At 32.9% G+C, this 18211-nt stretch overlaps 1 protein-coding gene and 1 pseudogene across 12 annotated transcripts in view; one reads left to right on the top strand and one right to left on the bottom strand.

The window, feature by feature from the left end:
• LOC116430920 (uncharacterized) overlaps nt 1-18211 on the top strand; it is a 71077-nt gene that overhangs the window by 26015 nt on the left and 26851 nt on the right. For all 12 annotated transcript variants that reach the window (XR_012998582.1, XR_012998585.1, XR_012998583.1 and 9 more), the window contains one exon: nt 2497-2681. Coding sequence is in view for 7 of the 12 variants with exons in the window: in XM_031985641.2 (XP_031841501.2) it covers nt 2497-2681 (185 nt within the window). In the remaining 5 variants the exon portion in view is untranslated. The remainder of the gene's footprint in view (nt 1-2496; nt 2682-18211) is intronic.
• LOC143174549 (uncharacterized) lies at nt 17096-17666 on the bottom strand (annotated as a pseudogene).

Here is an 18211-nt window from a genome sequence, read left to right as displayed (position 1 = left end):
GCATAATATGATAACCTTTAGAGACATTGTCACCATTTTACACAAAGGTTACCTGTATTAAAATAACTGTACAAACAATTAACCGCTTTCTCAAGATTTGCACCAGAGAATGTATGCAAATTGATAAATTTTGTAAATGTGCCTGCCATTATTAATATCTGCCTTAGAAGAAGTTTTCGTTATTGATCCTATGTGATCGATATGTATTGTTTCAAACTGTATCTCTCCTTGTGATACACTACATATGCAAGAAACCCCCAATTTCTGCAGACAAAGATGACTGCTGCATTTTAAAGAATCTTTAACACGTTGGTTAACATAATTATTTATCCAGACAGATATTAATTTTTATGCTAACATACCGAATAAATACTATGAATTTTTCTGATACAAAAAATAAGACTACATTTTCATACAACTTGGATTCTTTTAATTTTACTCATAAGTAACTATTGACTTTATCGTAACTATAGCTGTAAAGTTCTGTAGTTCAGCCAGGAATTCTATCATCAATTCTTTTCTTATTTATTTATTAGTGTAATTATATAATGATCTATTGTAATCTTAAACTTCAATCTCTGAATAAATTCTGGTTGGAGCACTTAAATGGGAACACTTAACTTTAGCTTACTTTTCATTTTGTGAGCTGTACATACTTTTCAAATTCCATTAAAATTATTCATTAATAATTATAACGCTAAAGAAGCCATACAATATGCAGAATATCAATCAAAAGATATTTATATCTTTTTCTATAAAAAAATGCTACAGAAACCATATTTTTCGATTAAAGAAATGAGATTCTACCATTATTTGAAAATTTAATAAATTTACAGATTCATGACGCTCGTTTCCAATAGAATCGACAAATCTTTCTACACTGGTTGAACGCTGCTTTGCCCGATACTTCTTAAAGCCGTGTTTTTGCTTTAGTTGTGTATATACATATGTGTATCCTATGACCCAGATCGTCACAATTGAAACCGTTCGACAGTTTTCAGCTTCGACGATTCTTTCGATTACCGTTTTTCAGTTCTTGGTTCCCAGCACTATTGTTCTTATTTGTTATTTTCAATTTTCATTGTATAGATTTCACTTCTGAAAATTATAAGGCAAAATAGAAATGACTATTTACTGCTCAATGTACCAGTTAAAATCTATTTCACTTGTATCGTATAATGTCCTTTACATAACTGTTTACATTTGTTTTCTTTCAATATCAATAGTTCGTGTCTAACTTTCAACCATTATACGCTTGACAATCAATATACTCAATATATCAATTTCCTTGTACAATGCAAACAATGAAAAAAACTTATACTTTCCAGTGATAAACGTTTCAACACAAGTGAATTTCATTACCATTTTCATGATTCGAGAAAAGAAAAATTTATAAAAAGTACATATAGATTTAATGATGTTCTGTAAAACCAGATTTAATAATTACAAATTAATATTAAAATAAACGTATCGCACTGTGCATCAATTAATTAGTATAGAAGATTAGTGATAAAAGTTTCATATCTTTATGAAAAATACCAGATCGTGAACTCGGTCTGTTAATTTTTTACTTTAAAATATTTATTCACAGGGTACTGTTACAATTTTTCTTTTCCACTCTGAAAAATACAGCTTCCTTGAAAGGAAAGTAATTAAAAATGTCGAAATTCTAGAATAATATGTTGGAAAATATCTTTAAATCATTTTGACGTTATCAAGGGATGTGTTTTTCATACATTTTTTAATTACTTTAATATTGGTTTCCATGGACTCTGCATTCAAGGGATCGCACATTGAGTTAGGTGACTGTCTCTCAATAGGACATGTTATTGTTATATTTGTGAAGATGATGTTAATTGGCATGAATTATGTAAGTAGGTATCTCGAAAGACAGACAATAGAATTTAATGAAATTAATAAAATTTTATAAAGGCTAATACTATCATATATTACTAATATAATACTATAATATAGTATTATAATATAATAATATATTACTATAAACAGTTAGCTGAAAAAAACTACTTTGAATATACTAATCGTGAAACATGGTACATGCCATTTGAGATTACTTAACCAGTTAATTGCTATTCACGTGTATTCGTCATTCCTTGATTTTATTTACGCACCCAACGGAAGATTTTTTGAAACTAAATTTTGCAGTTAACAGGTTAAAACAAATTCTTTTTCTTGAAAAGGAAATACACGATATTGTATGACAAGAGGTTAAAGGGAACCAAGTCAAATAAGTGGTTATAAAATAAAGGTAAACAAATTAAACGACAAATTCTTTGCAGTGAAAATAGAAACAAAAGGAAGGACAAAAATTTTTTAAATAATTAATCGGACAATATAAGAACTAATATAAAGTTACATGGACAGGAGAAAATGCAAAATTTTTAATGAAACTTGAAAGCCGGTCGTTTGACCGGTCGCAGTACGTTTAATGTTAAAATATGATTGACTAGTTACAATTTGTATGCGTAATTTTTCCAGATACCAAGAGATCTCAAGTTGGATCATCTCGTAAAGGTTATATCGCCTGAAGGAAGGGTCCTGCAAGGACGAGTCAGGTATGTGGGACCTGTACCTGGACGTGAGGAGGCGCACGTTGGCGTAGAATTACCTTACATGAATGGTACTTCCGATGGCTCTTTCCATGGCAGAAGATTCTTCGATTGGTATGTTTTACTAATGCATTTTGAAGATCTATCGAGTATCAGTATCAGTTTGTGTTTCAACCTTCGATAATGTACATCAACGAATCATTCTTTATTGTGTTTTATTTTGTTTTTCGAAACATGTACGTATATCCATATTTTACCAAATCGAGTAACGTTTTTTTTATTAGAAAACTATAGTTAATTTTGTGATTGAATGTATTTTAATAGTAAACATGATACTTTATATTCTCATTAGATTTTAATCAATATTGAAATTTCATTTAAGTTTTGTAAAGTTGGTAAAGATAGTAATTGTGCTGTAATTATAATAAATCTTAACCATAAAACAAAACGGGAAAATAGAACAGTACATCACTTTCAAAATTGGAATACAAAATATTAATTTCATTCTCTAATGTGGAAAACGTTCCACATACATTTTGTTTCTGAAATAGTTTCATTAGCTTAAAATGAAAGCCTAACAACGTATTGTTACATATGTGCAAACACACCCTCACTTATTTACTTTTCATACATGGAACAATACAAATTTGCATGTTTGACCTATTTTTGTGTAAGGAATCACCTCGTTACCATTTTCTACCGCTATTATGCACGCTGTGTAATAATAAGCAAGCAGTATAAAAATATACATACCTGCATATTTCATCCTTGAGAATCGAACTTGCGACCTCAAGCACATTAATAACATCTTCAATTTCAATTCTGCAACGGTAATTTCGATGCTTTCCCTTCAGATTCATGATATTTCATCGAGGGTACCTATCCGTTAAGTTCGTAACGATGTTTAAACTCATTCCAGACCAATTACGCATCAGGCGTGTGTAATGGAGTACCTACTCAAAAAGATCAATCACACACCGTCTCTGTAATTATCATGATTTTCTATTATTAGTTAGCAGTGAAAAACTTTTATGTAAAATACATACGAATAAATTCCTTTTCAATTTTACAAAAAAACTTCTGAACAGATTTTTGTCAATTTTCAAAAGAATCTAAAGATCCAAGTATAGATTATCAATTTTCAAGAGAATCAATTAATAGATTGTCAATTTTTAAGATAAATAATTAATAGACTATCAATTTAAGAGAATGAAATTAGAAAAGTATATTGAATGATACGAAAGTTATTTTAACCAGATGTAGAACAATATTAATTAAAAATATTTTCTTTTAAAATTATATTTTAAATACATTCCATGTGCACCAGCCAAAATTAACTCTTTATAATCTTTCAACGTTATCACGAAAGCTGGAAAGAACGTTTAGAAGATTTATTTCTGATGGGACACCCTGTGCATTGCCTGTCGCATGAAATATCGCGCAAACAGCAGCTTGAAATGCTGTCATCGTCTCACATAGCGTTATTCACTGTATCTTTGCATGACTGGTAAATCCTGTCGTTATAAACTCGTCTTCTGCGCGTGTTAAGCCGAAGACATCCGTGAAATCGAGCTTCTCTGTTTCGCCACAACAATAACAAGACATATTATCGAACGAATGCTGGTCGCGTTTTCCCAGTTAACAGTTCTCATTAACACAATGCAAGCGTTGCGACTCTGCATTATGACTGCAGTGAAAATAATGGCAGTAGAGTGGAACATACAGAGTGTCTCGCGTAATTGTTGCCGCAATTTTTCAAGCACTCTCCATATTGTAAAGAAAAAATGTTTTCAACAAAAGTTAATTAGCCTTAAATTAACTATAAATTGCAGGATAACATCAATTGCACTTAATTATAGTGATCTTGAACTATAAAAATGATATAATTTGATTCAATTGACAGAAAAAATTGATCCCAATTAAATAATTTCATGTGATAGTGTTCTTTTGATCGAGTTAAAATTTCAAAGTTCAAGGTCACTTTAAGGTTATAGTATTATAGGTTACCAAATTCATCTTGAGCGTACAAGATTTTTTTATTAAACATTTTAAATAACATTCTAAATTCTAAAATATAGGGGGCAATTAGAAAAACCAAGGTGACCTTGATTTTCTTAATGGAAAAATACTTTGGAAATTTTTTGTAGTTTATACTCTATTTAAGGCTAATTATCGGGTGTGTCTAAAAAATCGTGGTGAGCTACTCGGAACACTTTGTAGGTCTATATCCTGTGGAGTCGCTCTTTAAATTCGCGAAGCTTTGAAACAATTGAAATTTTTTGGCTACCGAACATTTTTTATAAGATCGTACAAGGTGATATATGTCGAGAGATATTGATTGATACGATACTCGAATACTCAAGTATCCAGACAGATTGTTCATGGATTTACTAATCAGCGATTTTCTCGTAAACGATAGACACGAGGAAAAAGTGAAAGAGGGGAAAGTGGTACTGTCTTTTGTAAGCAATATAACGATGCGTGTAAATCTGTTGTATTTGCATTATTTTCCGACATTTTTATATTTTTTATATCACGTGGAACGTGTATAGTCTATAACTTTCTATAATTCATAATCAGTTTCTTCATTCCTGTCATTCTAAAAGCCTTTACAACTTGAAATATAAAGACTTTATAACTCAAATTATTTGCTTTGTGTTTAGTACAGTCAGCTACATAAGTAATCATCTATCTACCAAACTTCTTATATACATATATATATATAGGAAAAAGTAGAAAATGATATACCCAGATGTCAGATTCGAAAGTCACAAGTGTTGACTTTTGTTAATTACATCCCCGAACTTCTTGGTTACACCTTGTGTTATCAAATGTGGAAAATTATTTCAGTGTTTCATTATTTTACAATTTATTAACATTCTACGCGTGCAATTTTCCTGGTCATTATCATCTGAGTGTATATATGTGCGCATTCACATAAGGCGATATAGAAGTTTGGTAATGTGTGTGCATTTTTCATTCTGTCGTATGATGCAAATGAACTGAATATATTAACCCCTTGCCCAATGATTTACTTTTCAATTATGAATGATACAACTACTTAGCCATTAATAATTTATTGAAGAAAGAGGAAAATTCTAGGCATATTCTACGTTTATGTTTGCTGTAAAGTATAATTATTGATAACAGATAATAATGTTTAATTTGAATTCAAGAAAGTTCAGTAATATTTGTGTCTGTTACATTCTCTTTAAAATCTTTTCCACGAGTCTGACACGTTGTTATAATGCAAGGGGTTAAGAAGAAGTACTGGTAAGCATATTAATACGAAATATTGAAAACATTTATTTCGTTCTTGACCTTCTGTGAGTCTCGAAGAAAAAACAAAATGTAATACGATATTGAATTGACTATCTGACTACATATAAACATATGTAAAAATGATCCGGCATCATCTGTACGAAGGTTAAGATAGATGAGGAGCGGAATAAATTGCAAACAAATAAATATGATATTATCTAACAATTTACGTTGCGATTGCAATTGAATATATTATTACCGTGTGAGCAAACTTATTGTTAGTGTATGTAATATCTGATTTAATATTATATTTCTGGCTCGTGTTTTATTAATTCTGTTTCATCATGAAAAGAAGTAGACTCTTTTTACAAGAAAGCATACAGAATAATATAAAGCAGTTCTTACAAAAATACTTGAAACGTATTTTTTAGTTAGTCTTTGTTTAAATATTCTTCAACTGACAACTTTTTGATCGAAAGTAATAAAGTGTTAGTTGAATAATATTTGAAGTTGCAAAATGATTTATAAGTTATAATTTATTGTATAAAAAGTATATAAGAAATATATTTATATAATCATTGAAAGTTTATTCTTAAATGCTCAAAATATTAAAACACTTTTCATCATAAACCAGAAAATAAAAGAAAATATGTTGCCTGTTATTGTTAAATATTTTTAAAACAGAAAGGTTGAAGCAAATAAAACAGTATTTGACTATGTAACTCAATAAAACAGTATTTAATAAAGTAATCATTAGCGGAATTCTAGGAAAGTTGGAATCCCTGAGGTTTTAACGTTAACACATCAACAGTCCCACGACAGTTTCATAATTATGATTACGTTAGATAAAAGGATAATAAGTCACACTTATTGTTAGTTTGATATACTATATACTAGGAATACAATTACCTTGGAGACCAATTCGAAACTAGTAGATCAATGGTGTGTACAGAACATTTGTTTCATCAACATAAGGAATCTTGTAATTTTATAACAACATAATGAATCAGTGATTTCAGTTATTCGATATTCTTAATATTACGAGTAAAAAGTAAAGTAAATTCCTTTACCCATACAATTTTATAGCGTACTTATGAGTAAAGGAATTTACTTATCAATTTCTCACAAAAAAGTGTCTGGTCATTATTCGAAACATCGGCCTTACATGTGTATCTGACAAAGTAACTATTATAATTCATTGTGAAAAAAAATTAGTATCATTTCGAGTTTCAAGATGACCTGTATATTCGTCGAACGCAGTTGAGTGGTTAAAATCGAAATGGAATTCCGAGTATTCGACTCGGCGAAACGCACTGTCTCTGTTTACGGACTCGTGTTTGCTGCATCTTAGCGGTGTTATTTCTTTCGCGGCGTCACGGGATCATCTTCGTCGAGTTCTCAATTAAATCGACGCCACTAACTGAAGGAAGGAGGCTTTTCCGAATCCGGCCGACGTATTTAATTTCGTAATTGCCTCGCGTTTTCGAGGTAATAGGCCGCGGTACAAGCTGCGTGACAAAAGCAATTCCGCCCCGTGATAAACTCTCGTCTCGAAACTCGCGCATGCACCTGCGTGCATGTGTACGGTGCACGGTGCACGGTGCACGTGTAAGTACAATATGCACCGTACAGCGCGCCGGCTCGAATGTGGGGCTGCCTTTCGTGGAAGAATGCAAAGTTCCCTGCGAACTCCGCTCGATAACTTTGTGTTACTTTCAACGGCCACTGTTTTACAATGTAAAGTACGCTTGCTAATTTATTCTCTCCGTTTTTTCTGATGTTTTTCTTTCTTTTCCTATTTAGAAAGGAAATCTTGTCGATGCGAGTGAAAAATCCGTGGTCACGTAACGTCGTGTGAAATATTTGTTATTGTTCTACGTCGATGATATCTATTAACACTAGAACTATGGTCTAAAACTAAGGATAACTATATATTATAACATACATATTTTGCTAATTAGTTTCACGGAAACGAAGTGTCAGTTTAAAAATTGAATGAATAAATTTATTATCGTAACTGATTATAAATAGTTTCTTAACCCTTAAATCTTTAAATTGATTTATTAATGTAAATTGTTTTCCTAAATACATTACTGTATATAAATATACATAGTATTTATGACTTGTAGTTCTTATAAACACTGTAGCAATAGATTTTCCAAGGTTTCTTCATATATTTATTATAGTGTTCCAGTGAAATTATTTATTTTTAAAATCATTTCGGATATTCAACACTTTCGAGGATATCAATAATTGCGAAATGAGAAAATTGAAACCCATCATTTTAATGGGTGCGGTAGTTGTAGTGTTGAAAGATTTTATTTCACACGTTAACTGCTACGATGGTCACCGATGACCGGAGATTTTAGGTTGTTTGAGAATAGTTACAATAAAAAATTTGATATTCAATGGAAATGTTTAATAACGTAAGTAACTATGTAGGTAATAACGTATTGTAGGAACTCTGAATCCGACTTATTAATTATGAATGCTAACGCTATTCGTGATTGATATGAAAGGATAAGTAATATTGTACTGAATACTTAAAAGTCAGTGCATTAAGTAGATATTGAATAATAAACTTGGAAGTCAACTCATTCATATCTCCTGAAACATTTGTAGTTACCTACCTGCGAAGAATACGTAATACTAATGGCTATAAAACATTATATGGGAACGCTACCTAGTAATATGAAAACAGTAATAATCTTTAATGAAACCTCAAAGTTTATTTAATTCCTAACTATCACAAAATGATGTACAAAACTACAGATTGTTAAATGTTAAACGTTGCTAATAAGATGCCAACGCAATAATATATAATGTTAACATGAAACTTCTCTTCATGCGCGTAGAAGCAAAATAGAGAATATTTGTTTCACTACAGTATCTGCAAGCAATCTATCTAGAACATTCTCCATCGATTTTAAGGTACAACATTTGTCGAATAGTAGCACCGACTATGTACACACGGTATAGCACTATTACGCTCTATTAAATGTTACTCATAAATAGTTACTCGATAAGCTTAAAAATGTAGGAAATTGATTTTCGATCAACTGTTGCATCTTTCTCGGATACGTATTACTGTAAAACAATAAAATCGTAAATATTTCAAGCATTATTTTATAATAACTACGAATGTAATTATAATTACAAAGGATGTAAGGAGGAGATAAGGGACCGCGAAATTCATTCATTTCACCTCGGAAAAGGGTTAACATTTTTTATCGGTGTATCATACTCTACTTGTTGCGGAGATAAATAGCCTGAAAAGAATCAAAGGTTGCAAATGATTCATTTGCTTGCAAATTGCTGTTGAAGTTTCCTTCAGAGAAATATGACACCATAGGACGGCGATTTCCAAAGTGGGAGACGTGGACTAGTGCGAAAGGAGGCGTGAAAAGTTGAATAGAAATGTAATTTATTTCTTTTTCAGCTCTGACGTCAATACATTTTTACCGTTTAAAAGTGCGTCTGGTTAGATTATATTTTTTTGTAAAGGTGAGATAGTAATATAAAATTTGGAAACCACTGCCATAAGACTTCGTCCTGTGTCGAATTGCGTCATATGTCATCGGTTTATACTATAGCAGAACGCAGTCATTGCACTCGTTACCCCAACTAATCGATAATATCGTTGACTTAACGAAAGCACAATCCCCTGAATTTTAAAGAAATTTGAATAAACGACCCAGTGTTCATTTTTAAAAGTAAAAAACTTATCCAATAATAAATGCATAATCAGTTACTTATTTTTAGAAGTCAAAAATTTATCCAATAATAAATCCATAATTAGTTACTTATTTTTAAAAGTCAAAAATTTATCTCAAAAATAAATCTACAATCATTTGTGATATAAAAACCAAATTATGCAAGGACGTTGTAAAAAATTGGAATAATGGAAACCATTTTGTCAAGTCGACCGAATATATGTAGTACTATCGTGAAAAGTTTTGCGTGTGCCTGTTTAGTCATCACATAGTTATAATTAATATAATATTACGACATTACAATATTCTAACTTTCTTGAGTACAACACTTACTTTGTTAAAATTATTACAAGAATCGAATAAAGCTAGAGATGTAGACATAATCATTAAGTTTGTCAATATTGTTATACTTGTTTTACAAGGGAAGATCTACAGCCTGGAAATTCAAAAAATTATATGCAAATATAACATTCGTTGTATTGCCAGTTTGTGTTTTTTGACATTCTCTTCACTCGTTTGTTAAAGAATTAATACATCACGCGTAAAATTGAAGATTTGTAACATAAGTTCTCACAAATATACCAAGTGGGGACTGTAGTTTAGTATTTGGTACCATGCCGACACGTCGGATAAAAAAACTTTTAACTAAGAAATGAAAAATTTTCATATTCGTGATTTTGTCATAACGAGAGTTTCAGTTTCTTTATATATTTATTATACCATTGAAGTGAAACTATTTATTTTTCAAATCATTTCCAATATTTGGCATTTTTAACACTAAACGTACCTACACTTTGTATATACCTATACCTATCGTAACCAGTCGAATAATTGGTTACAAAATACAAGCAAACAAATTAAATGATCAATTTTTTATTGGAAACAGAAACAGGAGGAAAGATAAAAATTGAAAATCCGATTAGGTGGACAATACAGGAATTGCTGTGAAGTTAAATGAACGAAGAAAAACACATGTTCAGTCAGTCTTAAAACACAAAATGGTACCAATTTTTTCAACGATCAGTTATTTACTTCTTCAGACAAATGTGTAATTCTTCTTCGTTTTGCTTTAGTTTTTCGTTACAATATATTATAGATGCATTTGCTTCGCGTTTAAGTATACACTTTATTATTTGATTTTATTGCGCGCACAATGAGAGATTTTTCAAACTAAATTTCACAGTTAACTGGTAAAAACTGGTCACGGTATGTTTAATATTAAGGTATCAATAATTGCGAAGAGAGAAAATTAAAACCCGCCATCTTGACGGGTGCCAAAAACCTAGCACTAAAAAGTCCTTAAAAAAAGCTTATTATTTTTTTTATCCATACGACCGCATGCGTTGCAGTTGTATCTTGATTTTACCATTCCGCTGGCAGCCGTCGATGAAATTCTTGGTCGATAACTAGAAGACTGTCACACGCGTTATCGCAAGAAACCTCGTTTCGCCAGAGCCTTGGAAAATCGCTCCAAGTTTGGCTTGCAGTGCTCGCGTGACGAATCATCGTCCCTGAAAGTGAGTGCACCTCCTCAGATTTTGATCTGAAAAGGCACCTATGCGTTAGTTCCGAGACCTCGTGTGCAACCCTAACCGTGCAAACTCCCGACGCGGTTTCAACCGAGCTCCGATGCTCTCGTTTGTTGATAACGTGTAATTAATCTGGAAGCACTATCGTTAATTTCAATTTACTGTACCTATTTCTCTGTACGTAGGTTTACTTTCCTCTCAACTGGTTTGGTTCGAGAAAATACAGATCCCACGGAATTTTGTAAAATTATTTGTGTAAAATTCTTTCTAATCGATTTATTTAATTTCATTTATTTCAATTTAATGAGCAATTTATTCATTTCTCAAATATATCATTACTTTACTCCTCGAAGGACGGATATCTTCGACAGTTTCACAATCAGCGATGTCTTGAATCATTCAAATCATTAGTTGTCAATTCTTTTAGATATTTCTTCAAGTGTTTTCGTACAATATATGTCGATTTTGTTATTAAAACTTAATATGAACAGGAAAGTTGAATGGCGTTCTTAAAAATCTGGGTCAAAAAGGACCCAGTCGCCGCTGACTGGGAGTTAAGTACTTAATAATACAAAATAACAATTTGTTGCATATATATGTGTACTACACGTATATGCACTTTATTATTAGAATATTAGAATTTACAAAGAAAATATGAGGTTTTTTAATAGAAATTTCATAAGCTGTACAAAAATACCTTTACTTTCTTAATGCTATTGAATAACAAACAGCATACACCATACACAATATATTTTCATTTTCCCTGTGAAATTAAATAACAAACACTGAATATTAGGTATGATAATATAGTCATTTATTTTTTAACAGTAACAGTGAATAAAGAAAGGATTCTCGATAGTACCCAGTCCTATTTTTAAGAATTTCTTTTGCTTATCATATTGTGGTAATGGCCAAATTGGTGTCGAATGCTGTCGAGTGTTCTTGAAGTTGTAAGCAAATATTCGGTAGCAATATTTGACACCGATACCTCTTGATACGAGACCAAAGTAATATCGATACTGCACCGAATTCATTTGAACACTTCACAGTTTTATCGATATCTGTTTGATACCTAATGAAATTGTGAAAACCCACTTGACATTTCGCTCCCGAGAGTCGTTCTTCGTTTATTTATAATAGAAAAGCAGGAGGCAAAGCAAGTGGCCGAGAACTGTTCAGTGTTTACCGGTAGTGGAATCAACAAATCTAATTTCTAACAATCTTCTCATCTCTTTTGCTCAATCGACAAAACGTAATTTTACCTATTAAGATATCACTAGATTGCGGTTGTCATATATCTATGGAAAATTTGAAAGTGCAAAATACAGAATGCACATGATGCGGAAACATATAAATTATTCATAGTGCAGTGGTTTTTATAAGGTTTCTTGAGAAAATTAATTTTCAAGCAATTTTGCTTCTTCAACTGTGCTCTTAAGGGTTTAAATTTGCATAGAAATCCGCAGTTCAGTTTACAGCTTATAACGTAGTCCTTCATTACTAAAGTCTTTAACTGGCAATCAGTATGGATAACGTATTCCTATATCTTCTTAAAATATTTAACCGATAATGAAGTAGAGAATATTTTTCTTCGTATGATAACAATAAATGCAATTTAACAGTGGCTTAGACTTTACTGAAGTAAAAATGTATAATCAGATGTGTAAACAGATGTATAAACAGATGTTATTATACCTTTGACAAATTATTATTAGTGCGATTATTATAATAGAATCATAAGTCGTAAGGCAGTGCGCAAGTCATTGAGAGAATCAAATATACTTCTGAAAAATGGTTCTTAAGTTGAAATGAAGAACAAATAAAACGTTTTGTCCCTGAACCTTCAGTTAATTTACAATTTGTTTTGTACATTGTTTTATCGCGTTATCAATATTAATATAAAAATACTCCGCTTTTGGATTATATGTGAAATTATTATCTATTTTATGTTAGAATCTTTTATGTATTTTGTGAAGTCTTTTTCTAATGCTTGTATTAAACGATTTATTCGCTAGTTTATAAGATCTGTTGAAATAATATTTTATTTCTTTGATAAATTTCATTCCTAATTCGAGTTTTATTGCAACATTCTTGTGCACTCATATGAGTGCATAAAAATTCATGGTTTAGTAATAACATGGATTTGTTCCGTGCTGCACCTATAATACGTTATTTCTTATTCTCGTTCTTGAAATTATACATTTCAGCGAAGAAAGAGCCAGTCACTTCACTACAGTTTTCCACGTTCAACTAAAAAAGGAACATAATCTCGTTCGCGTGACTTATTCGTGCTTCTTGAAACTTCTGAAGCGTTTGCTTCTTCGAACGAAGACGTAAAAATCCAAGTACATATGTACGCTTTTTCTATATTGATGTCTAAAGAGAATACAAATGACTTACAAGATTACTTATGTATGCATACACTGGCACACCCAAATATTTTATTCTCTTTTCAATTTTACAGGTCCACAGGCAATTTCAATAGAACACATCATTTCATTTGCCGCTTTTTCATTCGTCGAAATTAAGACACATCTTAATGATCAATTCATAATTTTCTTACTAAAAATATTCAAAGTAAAAATATGGAAAAATATTCAGTTTTTAATGATAGTATCTGAAACCTTTCTTAGGTAAAATGATACACAGAAACTATTTATGTAAATAAAAAACAAAGTTTAATTCATAAAAAAATGTACAATCGCACTTTGTAGTTACATTGATGTATTTATGGAAAAACCGGTATTGCACTACGATAGAACTTGTCAAATAATGCGAAGATTTTCTTTACGATTTCTTTCTAACTTCAACAAGGACAGAGTCATAGGCTGTCTCTAGATACACCCTATATACTTGGGGAAATTTTCACGGAGATGTAAGAAACAGAATTAGAAACTGTTTAATATCTTTATAGCAATCTTGTACGAATCTGCGAAGTTTAAATAGAAAATCGAAAGTAGTTTCCCTTTAGTAGTGGCTGTTATAACGAATTGCGGCGCACGTGTTATGCTAATTTCGTTCGATTCTTCCGTGAAAGGCAAACATAGTCGAGAACTGTGCAACATTGATCTCTAACCGGTCATCAATTTTTTTCACTTGTAACTATCGTACGCTATATACACTATATTCTAATAATTTGTGTGCAATACTTTCCGAGATATTGTGTCAACCAATTCAAATAAGTAGTTTTGTGGAAACCGCGTTTAATATTTTGAAGTCTCGTAACTGAGCCATGACAACGTCACAAAGGATCTCTTATTTTTTCGAATATCACTATAAATTTTTAGAAGCACATTTTCAAAGAATTATACTATAGATATATCGAATGAATAAAAATGAAGCTTTTAACCGGTTATACTGAAATCAGGGGTTGAAAACAGTTATCACATTGGTTTCAGTTCTTGAAATAGTTATGAAAAACTGACATAACGTCATAATTTTCTGTTACAGTTCTTTAGATATAATATTAGTTCTTTCTCGGTCCTGTAACCGTCAGTTTTCGATTCTGAGAGAAATGCCGAATCGAAATACAGAACCGAAACGTAGAATTGAAAAGTAACAGTAACAGAACCGATATAATTGGAACCATAACCGACATAACTCAGAACTCATATGCCTAATAACCGTTATGACTTTATTTCGATTCCCCATAACGGTTCCAGTCAGAACCAATATACACCTAACATTTTCGAACAGTTATTCTCGGAAACTATTTAGTGTTTGGTTAGAATACCTCCAGTTGCCTTTCCGAACATTCGTAAAATTGTGGTGGTTATCGACGAGCCTGTTTACAGCTAGTTTTGGCCTGGGCTGAGGTTAGAAAGCCGAACAGTACAGTCCCCACGTTTATATCAGCGATCTTCGGTTTAACCCTTTGCGCTCGTGTGTCATGCTGGAAATGACAATACAAATTTGTTATACTTTATTTGTAGTACTTTAAAAGATTATAAAAATTAAATTTTATAATAATAATAATAATAATAATAATAATAATAATAATAAGTAAAATAAATATAGCACGTTGAATTCTATCGCTGTAAACTACTTTGATCCATTTCCCTAAACATAAATACAAGTTTACCTCAACAACATTGAAAATAAATCTACTGCAAAGGGTTAAAAGTACATGGGTGCAAAGGTCCATCTGTTTTACGTCCGGTATATGCCCAGAGAGCTTCGCCAGACATGCCCCCTATGGGCGAGGAATTGGGATCGGGCTCAATTAGTCGAGCCTGAATCCTTACCAACGTACATAGTTTTCCGAGTATGACGAGTCCTATGAAGACAGTATGGCTAGAACGGGAAAATTGAGGAAAACACAGTTTACCTTCTCTCTGGCGTTACCGTTGAGTTCTGCGATGTTTACGGAGGTTCTTAGAGGACGCCCGCTGATGAGAAATGGGGTAGTGGAAGAAGTAAGGCGGAGTGGGGAAAACCTAATCGTTTGGTTGCTTTCTGGTTTCACTATATGAAGGTAGACTGTTGGTAGCGCCGAGCTTCTTTTCAAAGTTCTACTAGTTCTCCAGGCTAGTACCGGAGCAAGAGGGACGCTGCTCACGCGGCGGGACCCTCGAGGGGTCCCTAGCCCAGCATGTGGGTTTTCGACCATTGCCAATACGAAGTTAATGCCAATGTACGGCACGGTCGAAGCCATGGGGCACTCGGACCCCGCAGTATCAATTACTGCAGGTGTATTGGTGGGACCTGTTTGATTTCTCATACAAAAATAAGCAATATCTTCTATATCTGGGTATAGTGCGTTACTGATGTGAATTCAGTCGGCCTGTGGCTCAAAAGTGAACAGGATTAAGGGGATTCGGCCGCACGCTTCACCACAGCTCGCAGCTCGGCTAGTAACCAAGATGTGCTGAAACTAATTTCGTCATTACTATAGGGCCGAGCGTTGCGAGTGGACGTTACCCTTTGCTCTTTTTCACTTTTAATCCTTTGTGGACTAGGATTTCTTGAAGTACTGAAAACATTTTGCAAGGGAAATTAAATTAAACACCAAAGTCTTAAATGCCAAAGAAAAAGAAAACTAATCACTAATCTCTTGGTATTTGAAGAAATCAATTGTTTGCTCACAACTTTGTATTCGAAATATGAAAGCTTGATGTCGGCAAAATGACGACATTCGCCCTCAAAGGGTTAAACCGCAGGCCGGCTGGATTCACGTCAGTAACGCACTGTATCTAGTTCATATTAGGGCTTGGTTGGCCCAGCTCGAACTGGGAACTCGAACCCCTTGAAAAAAGGGGTTAAAATTTTGTATTGCGCCATCGTATTCTAATCATCGCGGGGGTAAATAGCCTCAAAGGAACCATGGGTAAAAAATGAATAGTTTTCTTGTAAATCTCTGTTGAATTCTGTGTGGGAGAGTAAAGGAACGCGATATCGATTGTCCTTTTCTGGTACACGCTGTCCTTAAGGGGGGAAATACCTTTAGACGGATGAAAACGAGCTGATCTTTATGAATTTTTTTGTAAAGGAAAGGATTGTTTTACGTTTTTGAAACTTTGGTTATCATTTATTATATTCTTTCTCTATTACAACGTATTTTTTGTTTTTCAAAATATTTAAAAATGGCGGAGTTATGTCCCTGTTTTTCGGGAAGGTTGTGATGCGACTTATTAAATGGTGTAAGCTCTAGCATTGGCTACATTGATTTGAAACAAACCAGCAAGACATATTTCGATAACTAACATTTACAGTTTGTAGATGAACCTAAAGAAAGCGAAAAATATTGAAAATTAAAAATTGGCACGCTTTTAAACAGAACCTTTGAATTTTACATGAAATTTTCGCTATATTTTGCAATAAAAAGATACTTTTATTTACAATTTATTTCATATCTCTAGGTTCATATAGAAGACAATATTGTTATAGATATGTATGCAAAATTTCAGCAAGATTGATTGAGTAGTTTTTGAGTTATTGATTCCACCGATTTCGAAAATGTAGTTTTGAGATAAACACGTTCAAAGTTTCGATAAGTGATAACTCAATAATTTCAATGACTTAGCAGCTAGTCTGCGATTCCTGCGCCATACAATATTCCTTCTGTTTCCTCATAGAGCTGATTTTCCTCCATACGTTGCTCACTTCTGGCTTTTCGAGCCTCTTTGGTAGTTAATGAGCTGCGTCACTCCTGTCGAATTACTCTCTGTTCGTCGATTTTGTCGGCGTATGTTTTTGCTTGTTTTCCAATTACAGTATTCAAAGCACTCATAGTTCTTAAAACTGAATCATATCCTTCGTTAAATAAGCCAGCTGCCAAATATGCTGCAATTTCAATAATTTTTATTCCTGAGTGCAGGTGCTTTGGAGCGAAGCGCCAAACAGTTGAGCTGAAACTCTCGTTACTGTTCTGAATATGTCCGCCCAAGCACCTCTCAAGTAGATTCTCTTCAGATAAATCTTCGTAAATTGGTAGGATGTGCTTCTGCACGTCTGGATGCAGTGGTGTAGGATGTTCTATAAGGTCTAAATTTGCTCCTGTAGCTAGAGCTTTCTGCCACTTGCACCAGCTGTCATTTTCTACGATTTTCTTTGGTGGAGCATAAGTGATAATACGAGGCCATTATAGCTTTCTTCATATTTTCCACACTATGAATATTTCTTCGTATGGCTAAGCCATAGTATGCGGTGAGTTTCCTGATAAGCGTATCAGTCAGCTTGCCTTTTCCACCGAGGTTTTTTGTTTTTTTAATATTTCGAAGCCGGCTGTATGCTAATTTTTCTTGTATAACGCAAACAATGTAAAGTAACATGTTTACAATGATTGAAAGGAGGGAATTATGAAAGGCGCTCCGCTTCGAGCGCGTGAATATATACCTGCGGTGGGCTACCGCCTATGAGTCCCAATAGCATCAGAAGGGTTACGAATTTCGCTTTAAAACTTTGACACCATACTCTTAAGATGTTATACTAACATCCTATAGAAAAAAAAAATATTGCGATTTTTTGAGGTTCTAAAGGTATTGGGACCGATGTTGCTTATCGATTGCGTAGTCGCCGTGCCGCTGCTCAGTTGAGAACGGTCATACCACTTGCCGCGACGACCCGATCGCTAAACAATGTCGATCCTATTCTCCTTAAGGACGAAGTGTATCAGAAAAGGACAATCGATATCGCGTTCAAC

This window comes from Nomia melanderi, chromosome 5 (genome assembly GCF_051020985.1).
Source record: "Nomia melanderi isolate GNS246 chromosome 5, iyNomMela1, whole genome shotgun sequence".
Taxonomy (NCBI): Eukaryota; Metazoa; Arthropoda; class Insecta; order Hymenoptera; family Halictidae; genus Nomia; species Nomia melanderi.
This window is presented reverse-complemented; position numbering and strand designations above follow the sequence as displayed.